The sequence below is a fragment of the Ambystoma mexicanum genome, chromosome 7p (genome assembly GCF_040938575.1).
Source record: "Ambystoma mexicanum isolate Mex_15411 chromosome 7p, UKY_AmexF1_1, whole genome shotgun sequence".
NCBI classification, from domain to species: domain Eukaryota; kingdom Metazoa; phylum Chordata; class Amphibia; order Caudata; family Ambystomatidae; genus Ambystoma; species Ambystoma mexicanum.
This window is the reverse complement of record NC_090939.1, coordinates 454,355,364-454,377,550: the sequence shown is the minus strand read 5'-3', so window position 1 is coordinate 454,377,550 and position 22,187 is coordinate 454,355,364. Positions and strand designations below refer to the sequence as shown.

At 45.9% G+C, this 22,187-nt stretch overlaps 1 protein-coding gene across 1 annotated transcript in view; it reads left to right on the top strand.

Moving 5' to 3' along the window:
• The first annotated feature begins 1,123 nt into the window (after positions 1-1,123).
• DPT (dermatopontin) overlaps positions 1,124-22,187 on the top strand; it is a 316,698-nt gene continuing 295,634 nt past the window's right edge. The window contains exon 1 of the mRNA XM_069636472.1: positions 1,124-1,511. Coding sequence (XP_069492573.1) covers positions 1,213-1,511 — 299 coding nt within the window. The 5' untranslated portion in view covers positions 1,124-1,212. The remainder of the gene's footprint in view (positions 1,512-22,187) is intronic.

Here is a 22,187-nt window from a genome sequence, read left to right as displayed (position 1 = left end):
TGAGGTTGGTGGGCTGAGAAGAAGCCTGTCAGGCAAGAAGTGAAGTGTTTGACATGGAATGGACCACAATCAGCAGTCCATACCACCAGAACATAGCTTTGGGAACTCAACGCTACTCATAACCAAGGGCTGCATGCATGTACATTCCCTTGGGGTTCTCTCCCTTCCATGGCCTTCACCAACAACAGGCCCAAAGTGCAAAGACACCATTTCCTCTCTTAACATACATGGAACCACAGGGCATATGCATGGAAATTAGGAAAGGTTGTTCCTGGGCAGAGGAAAATCCTGGGCAGCAGCCGGCTCCTGTCCGGCATAAATGCCTTTCCTCCCACACAGAACCCATTCTTCCTCGGGACCCCAGATCTGCCGCCCAGGGACTGCAGATCTGTTGAGGAGTAAGAGGTTGCAGTAGATGCCTCTGGCCACCTGGGTCTTGCCCCTGACTCTCCTGCACCTACAATCCTTACCCTGCACCACCCCAGAATGTATCTTCTTAAAATAAAGAAAGTTTGCAGAGCATTGATTGCAGAACCTATTCAATGCTGAAGGAGAACATGTTCACGATGGTATGATATGGCACACTTCGTGCAGCCACTAGGGGGCGTCAGAAGCACACCGCCTTTATCCTATGGTTTTCGGACCAGGCTCCTGCCTAGAGGAGTTTGGATGACTGCCCAGCCGTGGGGGAACTGGGATTTCTCAAGAACCTTTGAGCAGAAATGTTTTATTAGCTTCGTGTAAACGTGCATGGCCTTGGGTCAGCTGTAGATGAGTAGGAACACAGGACATCTGTTGAACATTAGAAAACGGCCTTAAGATTTGGCATCAGCTGAAGAGTTATCCGTTCCAAGAGTGGGAGTGTCAAAGTTGGCAGGCCTGATGATGGCATGTAGTCATGTCTGCGATTAATAGAAAGAACATGCGGTCTTGTTAGTCTACATGCTTAAATTATATCTTAAGAAAATTACAGTAAGAGTTTCGTGGGTCTTTTAAAACATGAAACAATAATTATAACTTGAAGCGACTGTGAGCATTCCTCCTTAAAATGTGCGTGTAGTGCAGCCAATCTTTCCGAGGAGGGCTCTGTTCAACGATGACACACAGCATTTGGATCCAGATGCAGAACATCTGGCGCCTGAATGCTACAGCTTGCTTAAAAGGGCCAGCCCAGAGAACCAGTGCACATTCTGCACTGGCACCAGAGGCAACATGCTGCTCCTGCAACTCTCCCTGCTCGCGCCACTGGTCTCTGCGGCGTGGGGCCAACAAGACTACTATTATTACTCCCATCAGGACTACGGACAGGATGACCAGTGGGTCAACCTGTTCCGGCAAGGGTTCAACTTCCAGTGTCCCCATGGGCAGGTGGTGGTGGCCGTGAGAAGCGCGTTCAGCAAGAAGGAAGGATCGGACCGACAGTGGAACTACGCGTGCATGCCCACACCGCACGGCCTCGGGGAGCTCACCGAGTGCTGGTGGGAAGAGATCAATCGCGCCGGGACAGAATGGTAAGAGCGTTTGCTTGGGGTTGCCTTATAGAACTCAGCTTCTGTGCCCACATCTCCTTTGCGCAACCTTCCAAACTGGAGAATTGATGTTGAGGGTTACGGTTCGGCCAAAGTACTACTGGTTTGACTTGGAAAAACATAGTTGCAGCAAGTAGAAGAGACATCGCACACAACCACATGCAAATTGACATAATAATGTGTTCACTGTTACATTTTAATCTTCATGGAAAACTTCAGTTCTTTGGAGCACATGGGCGAGTCATTTTTCTTAAGAGTGGGATAGTTTACAAAATGTAAGATTGAAGGCAGGGGTTGCTCAGCAGTTCATACAGTATCTTAGCATTTTCTTTGTCACCACCCTGTCATCATACGAGTTCAGAAGAGCAACGAAGGAAAAGCAATTAACCCTTAAGGCGCCGGTCTAACACAATACTGTAACTTCATAGAAAGTAATTTGAGTATCCCATTCGCGCTAACTTGGTGCAGTAGGATTTACATTGGCTGACTAATTTTAACATCTCGTGCCATCCTTTGCAGCTAAAGATGGGGCCGGGAGAAGTATCTGCTAGGTAGAACAGATTGAATCAAAACCAGCTGCAAAAAGGAGTGAATGGTTGATGCAAGCTTCCGCTTGCTTTACAGCAGTGGGGAGGAGCAAATACTGTCGCGTTAAGAGGCGCCTTGCTGGCAGCTGCCCCCTACAGGAGGAGTGGAGCAAGAATAGTGAAAGCGTGGCTGGTCTGGAGGATCCTAAGGGCATGGCTATGAGTGTGACCCAGAACCTGTTATGCACCTTTCTAAACTGGTGTCCCCTTGGTCTGGGAGTTCATTTCCTTCTCAAAAACAGCGACCTCGTTGTAATACATTTCATTGAATGTTAGTAGGTCTGTATGTATGTTTCCAGGGGATTTCCATAGGGGCAGACCCAGCTGGGAGGCAGGGGGGCGCTGTGCATAGATGACACACTCCGCGGGTGCGGGGAAGGCAGAGGTACCTGGAAAGGGTAAGGGAAGCATATTCATTTGCAAGTAAAATACAGTTCTCGCATTTATTTATTATTGTATTTCACTGGAAATGTTTAGAGCACAGTCATGCAACATTACTTACTTCAGGGTGCAGAGAACGGACGGCGCATGCAGTATTTCAGTACATTGGCTTCTCGTACTTTTGTAGTTTTTCATAATCCATTTCCCTGCCCGTTTTATTTAAATGGATTGAATACAGCAGTCGGTAATGCTGCTGCTGCGCAATGTAATGCGAGGCTAACCCCTCACTGAATTAAAGAGCTAAATACTTTGTTCTTGAAGGAATACCTTAGAGACATCACAAATGCCGAATCTGACCTCTGGAGAACCATCGCCTGGCCTACACTACAGGCGGGACTCCTCCCACACCATGCCTTGGATGTACACCCTTCTCTAGCCTTTCATTAACCCTTTTAAAACATTCCATTACTGCACATCTCGGTTGCACCTATATAAAATCGCCAGCATACATACATACCAGTAGTAGCTGGTGATTTTTCTAACTGGACTTGTGTAAACCTTTTCCACGACTGTATGTGGCACCTCAACAAACCAACTGAGGTTTGGTGGTGTTCTCAACAGAGAATAGATGCCAGTATTCTGCCAGTGTACTAAAAGCATGTTCATGCTGGATGTGCCCATTCATGTCTACACTGGCTGCACCAATGTATGTCAGGATTGCTATATAAGAACATAGTAATGTTTGCTTTGCTCATACTGCCAGTAATTGTATTATTAGAAAACATGTGCATGATGACACTGCCAAAATATGCCTCTATCCCCACATAAGAACATACTCTTGTTGGCTTTGATCATAATTCCAGGAAAGAATGTCATGCCACTGTAAGAAAACAGGTCCGTACTGGCTGAACCAATGTAGGCCAGTATGGCTATGTTAGAACACTCATCATGTTGCCTTTGCCCATACTACCAGTAAACATGTTATGACCATTCTAAGAAAACATATGCACTCTGCCTGCGCCAATTAACTCCTGCCACCCTTCTCATATATGAACACTCACCATGCCGGATTTGTTCATAATACCAAAAGAAAATTAATGCACACTTTAAGAAAAGATGTCCATGCTGCCTTCACCAATGCATCTCCCCTCTTCCTCCAAGCAGAGGCCTGCTCTCAGTGGGCCAGCACACATTTACACATGCATCCATAAAACATACACACCATCTCATTCACACAAGCACTCATACAACATAAACACTAGCTCATTCACACATGCAACCATACAACATGCACTGCTTCACACGCACAGACAATCCCTGGCGGACATGCGCACATACATGAATGCAAACTTTCCTTTCCTTACCTGCAGCCCCAGCCTTCAGACTTCAGATACAATCTCAGCTTCACACCACCTCCAATGAAGGCCCTCTTTCTCCCACCCATCATGCAAACAGCAACCAGGAAGCAGGGAATGCTTCCTGGTTCATGGACATGCACAGTGGAGCCCGAGAATCACCATCTTGCCAGCCTAGGCCCTCTTAATGTGTTGGGAAGCACAGGAGTACTCCCATGACCCTTTTGGTCCTGCTGTTCCCCAGCCTGCAACCCATATGGGCCCTGCAAGGCTGAGGAAGCAAAACACCTACGGCCTTGGATGGCCCATTGGGCATATGCACTGTGGAACTGCGCTTATGAAAGAGAAGCCTTGTTCCTCTACATGCAAGAGCTAGTTCAGGAGCGTGTGCTCGTCTTCTTACTAAAGCTGAAGATGCGTTCAGTGTTTTCACTGGACTGGCCCTGCTGTTCCATAATGGCTGACGGTCAGCGCCCCATCACACATCACAGACGAGACGCCCATGAAACATACAGTATAAGGGAGGTGAGAAGGTGGGCATCAGAGATACCCACTCTTGAACCCCTGTTCGGGGTGCCCCTGTAGATTTGTCCGCCTGAGGTTGAAGAGATGCAATTGTGAATCCATTCACTACATGAACAACACGTTTTCAACTTCTAGTGCAAAGGTTTGCAATCTGCCTCACCAACTGGGTGTCACTATCAACTACACACTAGTGAACAATGGCAGGATACTTTAGTGTGCCAGAGGAGAAGCCCACACATAGACTGCTAGTGTAACTGAGGCAAGAAAGTAGTAGCAGAACAATTGCCTGGACACAAGGGAAAGCAAGACATTAAAACACACTTTAGAAGTTGTGTCAGTTTGCTAGCGGAAGATCCTCCTATGAAAGTTTCCCCAGGGACCATTCACCCCCTGCGTGGCCGCGCTCCCTATGAAGCAGGCCACAGGCTCCCATACCGGAAGTGGAGGTCAGAACATACTGCCAATGATTCCGTTCTCAGAAGATTTCATTTTAATTAAGAAAGATATAGGGGTCATTATGAGTTGGGCGGTAAGGGATACCGGGCACCGGTAAGGAGACCGGTGCCGGTAATCCCTTACCGCCCAATTCCGAGGTCCCTTAGCAGGAACTGTAAAGGACGTGTGGTCTAACCAGGGCGTTAATAACAGGCCTGCTATTTGCGGGCCCGTTATTAGCGCCTTCCCCATTCCCATTGAGCCTTATTGGGGCTCAAATGGGAATGGGGAAAGGTTGGTTGAATGGGGATTTACCGGGTCCTCCAGGGTCGGAATGACCCAGTAAGTCTCCATTCAACCAGACCAGTGCCGGACCCGGTATTGGAGGCAGCCATGGCGCAGATAGCGCCATGGCTACCTCTAATCTCGGAATGAGGGCCATAGTTGTGGTCGCCACAATGTATCCAGACCGCAAAGGATTGTGTTGATGAACTGACGCTAGAGTTTGGCAGTGATCTTGTGGCCATCCGCATTGTCTACCATTTGACACCAAAGGCATGAATCAGAGTAAACAGTGGGATGAAGAACTTATTAAGTAGTACATGTGTACACGTGTATGCCTGTATGCATGTTATTATGTATGGTATCTTTCAATTTATGTTTGCATTAGCATTTGTAGGGTGCAGGTCTCATTCTTTATTTCAGCATTGTAGAGTGTGTTTTAGAATCATGCCTTAGGGGGTGGCTCTTAGCACCTGCAACCTCTGGCTCTCGCGATGTTTTGGACTACAAATCCCACGATCCCTCCCCATTCACTATGCTAGCCGGGACTGTTGTGAGCTGTAGTCCAAAACCTCTGGAGAGTCAAAGGTTGCACACCGCTATGCCTGACTCAGTTACCCGAGTGTTAATCATCACACTTTATATTCCATCTAGGATTATTTTTACATCAGATGGGCAACATGAAACCAAACTCAGATGGATGTGTCTTTTATACTGGATATGGCCTGCAGTGCAGCAGGCATGATACTTGCAGTGTTATTGCTGTATTGTTTTTTTCTGCTATTGATTATCTGTACAAAAGATATTACGATTGATCTTAGAGACTGTGCAGAGACGTTCAAACGATCCTATGAAGATAAGGACACGTCTGTGTACTTTGAGCAGCAATGCAGCACCATCACACTGCTTTATTGCAGAGACATTGTGCAGCTGTTTGTCAGGATGGTCGAGCTGATCAATGTTCTCCCAATTTGTCTTCGTTAGTTCTACCTGATCAACATCATGAGAATTAGGTGAGTATTACATTTGTATTGTTAAACTCACCCCCGGAATGGGAGTGAGCCAAACCATTGTAGAACACATGTTATGCATACCGTATAGCACAGAACAATAGGCACAACCTATTTAATACATCACACTAATGTGGCACTTAATTCAAAGACAACCCCGAGTAAAAGATAATGGAAAAACATAAAAAATCATACTAAATCTAAGACACATCAAAGGAAAATCAATACGAAAAACATGCGCTAGTGAAATAATACATCCGGTTGATGATAAAAAGTGAAACCATAGCCGCATATCTGAGACGTCCCTGCCTCCCAACCCCTACACTCCATTACTTCCAGTGAACTATGATGGAGTCAGTCCGGGGAGACGTTCAAAATGGGATTTTCAAGAATAGGTCAGTGGAAGCGCGGCCAAAATGGTGTCCTTGACTACTGAGTTATCTTGTATCCCTCGCCCACTCCAGCCTGTGCTACCACCATTACTCAGGAGGATGGGTGTATGATATCCACTGAGCAGCTGGCACAGAACGAAATCGGTGAGCTCAGGAGGCAGGGAGCTATGGTGAACACAGTGGTCTTTTATGCCAACATAAGTAACTCCACTCCAATTTCTCACTTGAACCCCGTCCCCCACGCCCAATAGACACCGGGCTCACAGTTTAATCTGTGTTTCAGGAGACTTCAGTAATCGGTCAAAGGTCGAGCTGAAGCCAACCAAAGAGGCAGACCTCATGGTGAGGGGAAATGGGCAAAAACAAGGGGAGTTCTGGGAGTTTCTCTACTACCGGCCTATATTCCAGGTTAGAGTCTCAACCAGAGTCTTAAGCTCACCATCCTTTCACAGAAGAGAAATTTCCACTACATATCAGTCTTTTTCCTGCCCAAGGGGAGTCCAGCATCGAAATGCCTGGCAATTCTCTTCTGAATAAGAGTACCAACAGCAACCCCAGACACATGTTTCGGCCTGGTTGGGCCTCGTCATTGAGGTGGAAGTGTGCCTCTCTAAGAACAGTGAGCAAGGGATCCACATCTGGATTACCCTAGTAACTTAGGGTGAAAACCCAAAGCTACTTAATATGCAAAAACAAGGTAATACACGCCTCTCCCACGCCCAGATGCCACCGTAGAATCAGTCTTGCCCCTTTGGGGTTCTAGGCGTGCATGTCTTGCATGCTAACAGAAGGGCTATCAAGGGCAATTACCAGTTAGTAGTCACCGGAAAAAGGAAAGGTAGGTGTCGGGTGTCAGGTGGAGGTGGCTCTTCCGCTCATCTCAGCCCCTCCTCCTCTCTCCAGTGGGCAGCATGTGCAGTTCAAAAGATGCAGAGTGATTATTCAATATGGGCCTTAAACATGGCTTGGAAAATATTAGCCTATCCCAAAGGGGGTGATTATTCCCACCTCCCTGAACCACTGCATCTAAAAGGGAACTGGAAAAGGGGAGAAGAGGAACGGAGCATATAAGGTGTGGGTGAAAGGCATGATGGTAGGTAGTAAGTACAACATCAAGGAGGAACGAACTACAACTCTGTTCATCGCCTTTACAATCTCCATGAGTATTATGTTGCAATATTCTCACTAAGTTACTTTATACCTGAAAATAACTTTTAATGTCTTCCCTGTGGGACTAGATTATATAAAAAAAATGTGTCCAATCAAAATGGTTGCATTCATTGTCACTGTAGTGCAATTTTTGACTGCTCCTATTTTGCACAGTCTAAGGTATGTACAGGTATAACATATTTTTGGGAACATGCATTCGCTGAACATAAACAGAACAGCTCAATAAAGCTAGATGTTGCAAAAACATCAACCAAACATGCTGCGCTTGCCAGAGATGTCTAGGTAATCTGGTCCTCGGGAGCACAGTATTTAGCCCACACTTTGGCACACATATTTCTTGCTGGTAAAGGTCATTTTATTGGATTGGTGTAGATACAAAAGAGTGGATATTCCACAGTTGCATTTTGAGACAATATTATGGCAATCAACCCCGCTTCAGGGGGTGTAGTAGGGCCAGTAATGGCTCACCAGCCAAGCCTAGGCAGGCCTGAGCGAAATGAGAGGCTTGGTGAGGGCTCCGGGCCATTACTGACCCTGGTAAAACCACCCAACAAGAGGGTGATAGTTATTCGCACCCCAGGGCTATGTCCGGGCTGCAAACAATTTTCATTCTTTATTTCCACAGGAGATGGGCTCTGTGCATAGGAGGATCTTCCGCTAGCAAGAAGGCCACTGACATAGAAAATAGAAAAGGGACAAAGTCCCTTTTCTATGTCCATTGAGGCAGCCGAGGAAGACGGAAGGAGGAGCAGAGGTCGGATCGGGGTCTGCATGTAAATTGGGGGTGGCGGGATAGGAGTTTTGGGGGTGACTTTCGGGCAAGGGAGGGCAGTTGGGAAAGCGGCTGGTGGAGGGACTGGTGGGTGCAGCCCAGCATGCCAAAAAGAAATAGTGGGCACCTGGGGATGGGCCTTGGATGACTTGAAAAATGTGTGCGTTACACTGGTAGCTCTCATCCGCATTTCCAACACCTCATTGCTGGGCGCCCCTTACCCGGTTGCGGCTGGGCAAGGAACTGGCGGGCACAGCTTAAGAATGCCAAAAAAAAATGGCAGGCACGGAAGGGCATCAGATAGCTGGAAAAATACGGGCGGTACACTGGTAGTTTTCATCCACATTTCCAGCCACCACATTGGCTGAGCGCCCTTCCCCGGGTAAGAATTTGCATTAAATCACATTTAATGTGAAGCTACATCATAACGGACTGACATTGAATAAGACAAAATGCTCAATGTGTACCAAATGGTCACTTGCTGGTACCATTACATAACTACTACACAGATTCTGCCACTAAGACAGGTTCATAGTGCATTGTGCCACCAAGAGCTTTGTATACATGTTGGCCTGACACTTCTTCTGAGGTCCGGACAAACAGTCCCCAACTTTTTGCATTGCCTTTGGGTGTTGTTTGTTTGGGTAAAGTACAGAAAGTTTAGAAGAAAGATTGCGTTTTCATATTTTATGGTCTCTAATAATGGGTATAGGCTCTACTTTTAGATCATGAGATGCAGGTTCAAACACCTGTTTAAAAAGCCCTGTCAGGAAGGCATCCTCTGGCTACAGGTTGCGTACAGTCTGGCTGTAAGCAGTGGAAGAAGGTGTAGTCTAATGAGTTGGATATAAAGTACACTGGGCTGCAGAAAGATAGGCTTGCTGCAATTGTACATGTCATATAGGCATGTATGCCAGACTTTGAGCCTGGAACCACTCGCTGCCCGGGTCTCCATCACTGTTTCCTCAGCCTGGTTTGAAGATTTTCCTCATTCAAAATGTGATACCTTTCATTCAGACAGTTCTTTCAGGTCGAACTTCTCTGTAGAATTTCACTGAACCGTACTCAGTTCTTCGGACAGCGTGAGACAAGACAAACCAAGTGCTATCTAATGTCCCTTTTTGGTCTATTATTATTAATATTTTTATTATTGGGCTTTTTGTACTGCTATGTGTCAACATCCTCCCAATCTCCTTCTTCATAAATGTACATCTTTCATTTTCCTTGTTAAAAAAAACATGTTGTGGTTACTAAGTAGTCTTTTTATTTCAAATTCATTTCGTAATGAATTCTAGTCATGGAAAAATAAAATCACAGTTTTCTATTGGAACAAATACTGACAAAATTGCACATGAGTGAGGCGATATAATTCCTTAACTTAATTTAGATGGATTTACATTTTTCTTTAAAAAAAATAATAATATTCAATTGACCTCAATCAAATTTATGTCGGAGGAACATCCATAAGTAAAAACATAAAAACATTGGCAATACAGTATATCCCCAAACTCCAATTCAAATGTTAACATGACCCCCAAAAGAGTAAATCAACACCACATGAATAGCATATGTATATCATATTAATTCCACAAAATTGAAAGGAAAGCAATTCCATAATATTAAAAGCTAATGTAATAAGACGAAATATACGTGGTAAAATATCAAATGTAGGTGATCTATATTGAAAAGGGAAGCTCCTTCAATGAATGTTATATTTAGGCTCAAAGTAAATTGAAATGTAAGATTTCATCTGTGAATTACCTCATGAATACATGTTTAAATGTCTCAATCTGACTATCAATTTACTTCTGAGGAAATTCACTACACCATAGGTTATACTTTTAGATCTTAAGCCCTACATTAAGTCAGTTCTTCTTTAATGCTATGACCCACCTCTGCCTTCAAAATTGGGATGATTAAACCATTATTAAAAGAAACAAAAAAATGCATGCTCAAACCCAGACTGTGAGGTGAGCCATGCAGCGAAATGACATACTATTCAAGCATTAGGAGTTCTTAACTATGTACAGAGTCTGAAAAGATATGCAGTTAAGATTGGATTGGAGTGGTAGTGCATGCAGGATAGTAATATGGCTACATAAAGGAGACTCAAAAATAATATTCTGCTCACAGATAGAAGAGAAGGAAAGGATTTCTGCATATGAAAAATGTATTTGCTAGATCAAAGTTTATGATCTGTGTCACTCATGTTTGTATGGGCATTGTAGTTAGTTGAATTATATCTGTGAATTATGAATATGTTAGTACAAAATACCTGCACTGTAAGTTGTAAAGAAATTCTGAGTGTTTATTTTTATGATTTTGATTTTTTTCTATTCAAATGATTAATTTAAGATAGCATTTACTATGAATTTGGGGGTGTCATTGAAGGTGTTTGTTGTATTTATATTTACATACTTTCATGGATTGTTCAATTCAAATGTAACTTATTTTGATTGACTGACTAAATATGTCACCCCCTAGCAAATGTCATCTACCTTTAAGAAACTGATGAAAGTTCTTTAAAATGCGTGCCGTTTTTAAGTACTGAATGTAAATAATTCACTTACACAGATTAATGACATTGTCTTTTTACTGTTTTTTTGTCAGAATGTCACTACTTTTTAGATGTCTAACCGATCCTATTTCAAATTGTAATTTTATATATTAGGGATTACTAGTTACATATCTTTATTTTTAATATCTGTGAACATTTAAATATAGCTAAAATCCTCTAATGTAATAATGCATTTTTTTTAGGGTGGTTATTTAACAAACATTGAATTGAGTAGAGAGATCAGTCCTTTCTCTATGTGCCACAAGACAGTGGGCTACAGGGATACCAGTTTTACCAGTAGACACTGATTGTCACCTGTACATCGCAGCTGCTATCTTTCTGATATTAATGTCATTTGGCTATTTGTTTGTTGTAGGGTCACATTATCAATATCATAGCTTTCATGTTTTATGTTAATTGTCCAAAACAAATCAGATTCAGAAGGTTCACCTTTATGGCATGTGGCCTGTTGACAGGCACTCCATGCTGCATGTGCATCGGGGACACATATTTCTAAGGGTTTGACTGTATCACTTAGTTCCCCCGTTAGCACAGCCAGATGCATTTTATAAATTGTGACATCATAGCTATATTCCGTTTTTAGAACATAATATAACTATCTAGAGGCAAAGCCTGAATTGTTACCCATTTTAGCTTCACAGTCTTAAGGGGTGATGGGTAATGCCCAACAGTACTTAGCCCCTGTCAACTGAAATTCCCTTAATTGTATTTATCTATTTATTGTGCATTTGTAAGGCACTTATACACCAAGAAATTGTGCTTCAAAGCACCCACAGGGCAAAGGGGAGGGAACATGGGTACAAAGGCAAATAGAATAAACTGATGAACAGGAAATGGGTGGTCCTACTAGCCCTTGCCTTGTGAGCATTCAGAACCTGCAAGTGCAGGGAGAGGGAAGGGGCAGGGATGGGGGTAAGTGCTAGGAGTTCCACAGAGGGAGGGGCCAAGGAGTCAGTTGTGTGTAATAGTAAGTGCCTGTAAGAGATCACTTGGTACAGAGTGATCACCTGCCAAAAATAAGTACAGGCCTGTGAGAACACAAGCCAAGGTGTGCCCGAAGGCAATTGCTGGGACGGGGCAGAAGGCTGAGTGAGATTGGGTAGAAGGCAATGACCCAGAAGGGCACATAAGGTGCCAGACCACCAATCTCATGGACTGTGGGGTATTAGCATGGGAGTGAGAGAGGGAAGCGGGAAGTGAAGTGGAATGTCATGAGGAGTGTCCTGAATTTGAGGAGATCCGGCTCAAGACGGAAAGGAAGTGGGAGGCTATTCCAGACTTCCTGCTCAGACAAAGTGTAATAAGGCACCTCCAGACAAATTCGCCCTCATTCCGAGTTTGGTGGTATCCAACCGGTAATTCCGGTGGCATGCCACCAAAATGGAATCAACATTCCCATCACCTCATATCCCGGTATTCCCAGCTTATTACAGGCAGCAGGATTGCTGGTAAATTCCCATTCCAGGGAATCCCATAGGACTCCATTGGTTGGGATTGTCGGAATCGCTGGCACCGGTAGTCCCGGGCCGGTGATTCCAGCATTTATTTGCGGGTAGGGGTCTGAACTACCAGCAGGTCCGGCCTGTCAGTAGGTCACTGCCTCCACCGGCAAACTTGTGTTTCCCCGTTCTGGAAAAAATACTGGCATTTATTCTAGCATTTTTTTCAGGATTAGGGCACATGTCATGATTCAACTGGTATTGTACTGGCTGAAGATTTGGAACTCAGAGGTGCTTGTATTACACCGGGAAGGGCTGATGAGGTTTTTCCACGGGGGGAGGCAAGCAATTGCTGTGGTTCAAGCATACAAAAAGGATTATGGCCAATATTGGGCTGGAAGATCTAAGGACAAACCCAACAAAGTTTTGCTCTGGCTTCAAATGTCGTGTCAAGACATCTTTTAAGAAGTGGGTATGGAGCATGATGATTGATTCTTGCTGTTAGAAAAAGCTGGCAGCCAACTAGCTGCCTGTCAAAAAGATGTGGGGCATGGAGCCGTACTTGGACTATCACATAAGCCTGAATGTGAAGAGCACTTATGCCAAGCAGCATCTAGGCATATCGCCACTCACTCATTATACTGTTAACCGGGGCAAGAGTCAATCAACTTTGTACCAGTGCTGTCTTGCTATGATTCAAGATGGAATTCACTTGTTTTGCTTTTGCCCTTCTTATTCAAGGGAGAGATCACAATGGCTAAAACCAGTATGGTGAGATCCTCCCGTATTGCTCTAGAATCTGTGAAATATTGTGCTACCCCTGCAGATATAACAGCGTTTGTAGCCTTTTTTAATGCTGCTTGTAGGAACTGGTTTCTTTTAAATTAAATTGTTTGATTATTTTGTTGTTATGTCACTCTGGGCTGTGTTTGGCACTACCTGGATTTGGTTTCTTTGCTGTTGACTTTATAATTTGACAATGCCAATATTCTGTTTTAAGTTTGTATTCATTTTGTATTGTGATTATGTCATGTGCTTCTTTATGGCCGAAACAGCGCTGAAATAAAAAATAAATGAATTAATGAATGTAATGATCCCCATTGTCTCCTTAAGGGTTCTTATGAGAATGTTTATTGAGCAGAGGCATATGCCAGAAAAGCCAGTTTCATGGTGCTTGTCGTTGCCTCTTGGTCCTCAGGTGCAGACAAGCTCCAATGTTCTTCCAGCTTTTGACCTTTCTGTTCCTCTGGCAATTAAGTGAAGGGTGTTTCTTCCACCTCTGATCTAATGCCTTCATCCCTAAAAAAGGGAACTTTAAACTGTCATCACCTCAGTTCATGGGCAACGTACTCACCTTGGAAGCAAGAGGACATGGAGCAACATAGGTTCGATCCCCAGATCCACGCTTAGAAACCTCTGGGTATTAAGCACGTTATAAATAACCAATCATATCATGCAAATAAGCAACAGGATGGGCGACGACTTGTTGGGCTCTACTCACTCGCTCTCATCCACGCGTAATTACGAGATGGAGCCGGCTCTGCTGTGAACTGCTTTTATTCACTCCCTTAACATAACTGGCGTTTCTCCCCTTGGCCCCTCCCTTTCCGTCCTCTTCCCTCTTCTCCCTGTGTCTCTGCTCTTAAAGGGGCTGTGTCCCTTTTAATCACGTATAACACCTCCCCCGTGCTTAACACAAAAGTCCAGTTACATCTGTTTGATGATTCTCACTGGTTTCTTTATTGTCCTAGGAGGTCTCCCTGGGGATTCTTTGCTTTCGCTGGTCGTTTCCACCGATGGCTCTGTTTCTTCTTCCTCGCTTGGACTTTCCTCTGCGGCCTCTTGTTCCTCTGATTCTTCGAGGTAGAGTCTTTTAAAGAATGAGGAGTTTCGGGTGATATCTCCTGGTTCTCCGGTCGCAGTGATCATGGGTCCTCTGATGGCTGTGATGATCCGAGGCTCTGGGCTGTAGCGTGTGTCTATTTTCTTGCGTTGGGTTTGTCGCACTAGGATGGTTTGTCCTATTTCTAGTTGGTGTTCTTTCGCTCTCCTCTTCTTGTCGGCCCACTGCTTGGCCTTCCTCTTTTTTTTGGCGTCACGTTCTCTGATGGCTGTGTCCTCTTCTGGCGTGTAGTCTTCCCATCGGGGAATGCGTGTTCGGGGTTGGTATCTCACCATGAGCTCGGCTGGTGGCTTTCCCGTTGCGTCTTGTTGGGTGTTTCGGTAGCTTCTGAGCCTACTGCAGATGGCTTGCGGTGAGGCGTCTGCTCTGCTACTGCTTTCTGTCTGGTCAATTTGATGGTGGCCATGAACCATTCCACCATCCCGTTGGCTTGGGGCTAGAGTGGTGTGATCTTCTGGTGGTGGAATCCCAGGTGGCTCGCAAACTTTGCAAATTCTCGATCTTGGAACAGGGATCCGTTGTCTGTTTTGACAATGTTGGGGATGCCCCACTCACTGAATAGTTCGTCTACGATGGATGCCGTTTCTGTGAACGATGTTGAAGGTATTTGCTTGATGAAGGGGAACCTTGAGTATTCATCTATTATCACTAGCAGGTATCCTCCTTCTTCTAGGGGTCCATAGAAGTCCATTGTGACTTTTTGCCAGGGTCTTGTTGGAAGTGTGGTTATTTGGAGGGGGTTTGGGTTTGGCCCCTTTGCTGCCAGTTGGCAAAATCTGCAGTGCATGAGCATGTCTTCGACTATCACTTCCATGTATGGAAACCAGACATAGTTCCTGAGTATACATTTTGTGTTATCGATTCCCCTGTGGCCTTCATGTGCCAGTGTTACCAGGGTCTTCCTTAGGTCTCTTGGGGCTACCAGTCTCTTCCCGCATAGCAATATTCCTTGGTCCGTGGCTATGAGTTCATTGTGTACTTTGGCTAGCTGATCAAGTTCCTTCTTATCTGCATCCTCCCCCTCGTTACCTCTTTTCTGGCGCTCTCTCCATTTGTTAGAGGGGGTGAGAGGGACTGTGGCTCTGATGGTACGAGATGTAGTCCGTGGCCTTGTGGGCTAGGGTGTCATCCTTATTCATCATGGGGTGTCTGGACAGGTAGTCCGCTGGGTTGGCGTCTCCTCCAGGTTTGTGAATGATTGCGTAGTCATACTCTTGCAATCTTATTCCCCATCGCTCTATCCGGCATCTTGGTTTTGGGGTTGCCAAATATTGAAAGGAGTGCCTGGTGATCTGTCACTAGGGTGAACTTCCGGCCTATGATAAAGTGGTGGTATTTCTCACAGGCCCATACTGCAGCAAGGCTTTCTCTCTCCGCTTGTGAGTAGGATCTTTCTGTGTGTGATAGTGCGCGGCTAGCGTATGCCACTACTGCATGGTGGGTGTTGTCTTTGGCGTCGGTCTGGGCAAGGATTGCTCCGAGTCCTACCGGACTGGCATCAACCGTAATTATGGTGTGCCACTCTGGATGGAAGTAAGCCAGCTGGCGGCTGTTGGTGAGGCTTTCTTTTATGGTCATGAATGCTACTTGGCAGGGTGCGTCCCAAATAAAATGTTGGCCCTTCCTCAGGAGGGTGCGGAGCGGGTCAGTTATTGTGGCATAGTTCGGGAGGTAGCGTGCACAGTATTCTGCCATTCCTAGGAAGAAGCACAGTTCTGCCGTCGATGTGAGGGCCTGGAGGTCAGTAATGGCCTTTATCTTATCCGGGTCGGCTGTTATTCCTTTGTTAGAAAATATGTGCCAGAAGAATTTGAGGCTGGTCTTATTGATGTCACATTTAGTTTCGTTTAGCGTCAACCCTGCTTCTTGGAGGATGTTACAGATAGCTGTTGGGGCCTTGTCGTGCTGTTCTTGATCCTTCCCAAAGATTAAGATGTCATCACTGTAGTTTAGTGCGTTCATTTCAGATGCTATCAGGCGTCTGATCGTCTCCTGGAAAATCTCTACAGCAGATGATTTGCCAAAATGTATTCTTTTGTATCTGAAGAGTCTGTCGTGGGTTGCAAAGGTAGTGATGGGTCTCGATTCCGGGTCCAGGACGAGCTGGTGGTAGCCCTGATTGAGGTCTAGTTTTGAGAAGAATCTCGTCTGATTTAGCCTGATCAACATGTCTTCCAGGCTCGTGCCTGGGTGCCTCTCTCTCTGGATGGCGGTGTTCGGGATGCGCATATCGACACATATGCGGAGGCGTTCATTGTCTTTGGGCACAATCACTATTGGGGATACACATAGTGTTGGTCCTTCTGCTTTTTCTATGATGTCGTTGAGGAGGAGGAGCTGGATGTCCTTTGACACTTGTTCCTGAAGGTGGAAGCTCACTTTGCGGGGGTGCTGTGGTACCGGCGTGATGTTGTCGTTGATGTGTAGCTTGATGGGTGAATTCTTGAGCATTCCCACCCCTCAAATAATTTTGGGAATTGCCGTTTGAGGTCGCCTTTCACGAAGGGTCGGTCTGTTATCGCCATGATGGATTCACGTGTCGGTGGGTGTCCCTCTATGATTTCCGACTGGTCGTAGCGTAGGTCAATCAGGGCCAGGGCACTGGCTGTTCGGTAACTGAGGAGGCAGCGGCCGATGGACGGGCTCTTTACGACATGTATCGTAGAAGTCACTGTGATGTCACGATGTCGTAGGTCACATTGGAATAGCCCTCTGCAGGTCATGGGTAGGGCCGCTCCCCTTGAAAGATGTGTGTCCTGGCTTCTCGTAGGGGGTATGAAAGGGCAATCTCCCGGTATAGGTCTTCGTTCATGACGTTTACCGTCGCTCCTGTGTTGATGACAAATTTGTTTCTGGTGTTCCCCATTTGAATTGTTACTCTGGGAGCTGAAGTGTCTTCCACGTCAACACTGAGGAGGCGGACGTACTGCCTGTCGTAGCCATCTTGTAGGTATTCAGTATGTTCGTATGCTCATGACTGATATCTTGGTGGGGAGTTGAGGTACGGGTCCACGTCCTGTTTGGGGGGACAGGGTTTCCCTCATGTATGTCGCCCCTTGTTCTGGCGCTTGCATTGAGTCTCGTTGGCGGATGTCTTATAGCTCATGACCCTTTCTGTCTGGTTCGATCTAGAGTCCTTCAAGGGCCCTTACAGTGTTTGGGCGTTGATAGGCGTTTATGGGAAATGGAGCATTTCTATCTGCAGGGCGATGCTGTTCCGTATGTATCTCTATTGTGCGGTTGGCAGGCCGCGGGCGTGTTGCACTTCCTTCTGGTAGTTGTTCCTTGCACATCACTTGGAAGTGGTTTTCCATTCCACATCTCAGGCAGCGTTGGCCGATGGCAGGACAGGGGCCTCTGTGTAGATACTCAAATCCACAGCGGTAGCATTGACAGTCACTTTGTGTCCGTTGCGTTGGGTATCTCGGGTTTGCTCTGGTTTGTGAGGCTGGGTACCGGGCGTAGGAGTTTACAGCTGCGATGATGTCACCCTTCTTGGCGTTCCCAAAGGCTGCGGCCTGGATGTTCACTCTTTCATAGACTCTGGCCAAGTCCAGTACTTCCTTTAGGGAAAGAGGTTTCTTTAGGAGCTGTTTCCGGAACATCGAGGATATGCATCCCTCAATTATGCGCAGTCTGATGGCCTCGTCGTCATTAAAGTTGGCGAAATTGCACTTCGTTATTTTTCTTTGAAGGCGAATGACAAATTCTCCTATCGATTCATGGGGAAATTGACCACACTGGTTGAAGGTGCATCTCTCATAGTCGCGGTTGGGTTAGATGACAATCTTCTCATTGATGGCTTGTAGGAGTTTTGCATACGTGGTGCGGTCCTGTAGGGGAATCGTGCGTATGATGTTTTTAATTTCTCTTCCTGGGACATTGGCAAAGATGCTGAGTATGTTGGGTGGTTCCTGTGTGCCAATGGCACCTACGAAGTCCTCAAATTCTTCCACCCACTCTTCCCATCGTTGACCCTGATCATGGTGTGGGGTCAGTGTGAATGGAGCAGATCTCCTCATTAAGCTAGCGTGAGAGGAGTGTGCTCCTGGGATTGGTGGTTGGGCATTGGGGTCTGCTGCATCCGAGGCCGACATGATGGTGCCGCTGTGTTTGTTGTAGTGGTGCAGGTGGCACGTGGGCGCTTGTCTTGGTTATCTCTTGGGGCACTGTGGCCGCTTGTGTAGTGTACCAGGGTGTGGCCCTGCCATCTGGGGAGCAGGGTGTGGCCCTGCCGTCTGGGGAGCTCGAATTCACTGGCCCCGTAGGGTGGGTTAGCTTTGAAGTTCGTGTTGGCCTTTTGCTGTGCTTATGTGGGGCCATTGGACTCTGGGTTTGGCCTTTTTTGTTGGTGTTGTGCCAATCTTTATCGTACTCCTCTATTCTTTTTTCTGTTTTGAGTGTCACTGGGTGGGAGACGCAGGGTTCCCTTCCTTGTATTAGCTTTATTTTGTAATGTCACTTAGGGGAGACATAGGGTTTCCCTTCTTTGTATTACCTCGATTGTTGATTTACTGTCACTTGTGGGAGACACAGGGTTTCCCTTATTTGCCGTAGCGTGGCTCTATTGTATTTTTTTTTAATGTCACATGTGGGGAGACACGGGGGTTCCCTTCTTTTTATTGGTTTTATTGTTGGTAGGATGTCACTCGTGGGAGACACGGGGTTTCCTTTATTTGCCGTAGCTTTATTAAGTGTTTTTTTCAATGTCACTTGGGGGAGACTCGGGGATTCCCCTGTTTGCGGTCTTTATTAAGTGTTTTTTTTCAATATCACTTGGGGAAGACTTGGGGATTCCCCTTTTTGCGGTTGTTCCCTTCCCGAGCCCCGATGGAGCACCTTACTTGGTGTGCGGCTGCTGCGGTCCAGTGGTTCTTCCCTGTTCGCCGTTCCCGGTCTGCTGCTTCGCCACGGTTGCTGCCGGAATGGTCTTCTCCTCATCCTTCGGCGGCAATGCAGTCGCCGATCCATCTTTCCAGAGGCACACGGACCTCTTGATTGTTGCTGGGCGCATGGGCCCTCCTCGACCCGCAGGCACACAGGCCTCCCTCAGGCTTCTTCCTCCGGAGGCACACGGGCCTCGAAGTGGATGGCGGGCACACGGGCCCTCCTTTATTTTCAGGCACACGGGCCTCTGGTCGCTGCAGGGCACACGGGCCTCTGTGCTGCTGCAGGGCACACGGGCCTCTGCTCTCACGTGGGGCACACGGGCCTCCACACTGCCACAGGGCACGCAGGCCTCTGCTCCTCTGTGGGCACACGGGCCTCACGGACTGCTGGGCGCACGAGCACTCTTATCCTGCTGGGCACACGGGCCCTCCTAATCAGCTGCTGGTGCACGGGTGTCCGTGTCGGCTTCGTCGCCAGTGTTGGGCTCTACTCACTCGCTCTCATCCACGCGTAATTACGAGGCGGAGCCGGCTCTGCTGTGAACTGCTTTAATTCACTCCCTTAACATAACTGCTGTTTCTCCCCTTGGCCCCTCCCTTTCTGCCCTCTTCCCGCTTCTCCCTGTGTCTCTGCTCTTAAAGGGGCTGTGTCCTTTTAATCACGTATAACACGACTCCCGCTTCATTTATACATAACTGCATTTTAGAAGGACATTGGTGGCTTCCAAGCTGCATAATAGCATTCAATTGGGTCCTTTCCCTAGAGGAGAGTCCAACCTTTTTGCAGCAACTCCTAGAGCGCCTTCCTCTTGGTGAAATCACTGCAGGGTAAAGCTAAACATGTAGGACGAATTCAGGTAAGTGTGTAGGATCTGTGTTGCGCAAGAGCACCAATGCTAACTTAGCTCCACCCATGTCCTGCCTCCTTGAGAACAAAGGCCTCTTCCTGCAATTATCTTCTCTTGCCTGGATCACCCTCTGCTGAACAGGCTTCAGAGGTTTGTTACTAGTTCAGGTCAATCTAATAAAATACACCTCTCCCATTTTTTATTTCATCTTGTTAGTGTTTTGTACGGCACACAACAAGTGTTTTCGTAGCACCTATAAAGGCAAGAAAAAGAATAGGAAGACACTGAGTCCAGAGGGACGTGGAAAGAGGTGATTTTAAATTGGAAAAGGAGAGTGCAATTAAACAATAGTCGTGGAATATAGTAATCTGCGAATTCCTGGATGATCATATATTGTATTATACAACCAAGGGTAATATTTAAGGAGAAAGAAACGGGTGTACAACTAAGAGAATAATAGTAATCAAGTCATGGTAATAGCGGTGCCTAGTTCTTCAATGATTGAAGTGCTTTGGCATTGATTAATGGTATATAGCGGGATGGCACTATCCCATGGGAACACAATCTTTACCTGCTTTTCATTGTGTACCTCCCTTCCATCTTTTACCCAAACCATGGTGCCCAATCCTTACAATTCTGATGGTTTTTGATCCACTCATTGGCAGGTCTAGTATCCTCAGAGTGGATTCGGGTGCAGGAGCCCACTTTGTCTCTAGAAGAGAAGTGACGAGGCCAGAGCGATTTGGTGTATCCAGGGAACGCTCAGACCGGATTTGAACCTGATGGAATTCACTTCCATGTGTGTGAGGGGTCAAATTGTCCCTTGCAAATCACAAAGGGCTTCCTGAGGTGGGCAGAAATCATAGAGTATCACTTCTGAAGATGGAATGGTTTCCTAGTAAATGGCCCTTTTATCTTGAGACCCAATGAGTGCACGCCAATTACTGGAACGTTATTGATATCACTGTAACATTGTTTAGAATACTACCACTACACTGTGCTTTTTCAGAGTATTCCTATACACTTGGTTTCACCCAGCATACACTGTGTAAGGTGCTTGTGCACTGTTACCAGGTATAAGTGAGCTTTGGAAACACCAACGAGTTGTGGCATCATGGGGACTTAGGAAAGGCAATAAAGCCACATTGCTCTCACAAGGCTTTGGCCTTTAGCAGACTTTCTTGATTAATAGTATACTTTCCCTGTCCCCTACTATTCAGTACTGATATGGTCAGATGTGCTATAGACATCTGTATACGATAAGTCTATCTTCCTAGTGGAAGTGGGCTTTTATATGGAGATAACATGAGGAAAATGCCAAAAAGGATCTTGTGTGTGTATTTGAAGCTGCATGTCCCTGTTGTGTCTACAATGTGGTAATATTACTGTTCAGCTCCTGGTGTGTCTTCACTACACAGCAGAAGTATATTAGTATCCCATATATGGATGGGTGTGATTATGTTGCTAACTCTTTGATCCAGATGTCAGCTCAAGTGTAACAATGGCCCGCATTTTAGACCATAGAGTGTATATAAAAAGTATGTTTGGCAGATTGTATGCAGATTTTCCAAAGCACTCTAGTGGGCACCATCCCAATGGTAAGACAGGATTCCATCCAGATTTTAGCCCGAATTCTCCTAAGATTGACTGTGACAGAGCTGTCAGGCTTCACTCAAGGGAGGAATGAAGACTGCATATGAGGCACAGATAGTCCCTATAGACACCCCAAGAGAATTCAATATGAAATATACCAAAATATAAACTTTATTACATAGTCACACAAACATCACTAGAAGTTCAAATATGTACTACCAACAAAGGGCACAAACAATACATCACGATGTCGGTAACACGGTAAAAGGGCCTAGCATTTACCACCTCAACTGCTAAAGATAAATGTATGGACTATCCTTAGTAGCCAGCCCTATAGTTTATAATGCTAAGGGGTAGGGAAAAAAGAGGTCCATAGACAGGGGTAACATTCATCCCATGGTCATATTGACGACCCACAATCTAAACCAGGGACAGTATCTGTAATCCCCACAACCACTAGCACACTGTAGAATAATGAACACACGTAGACCATGTGATA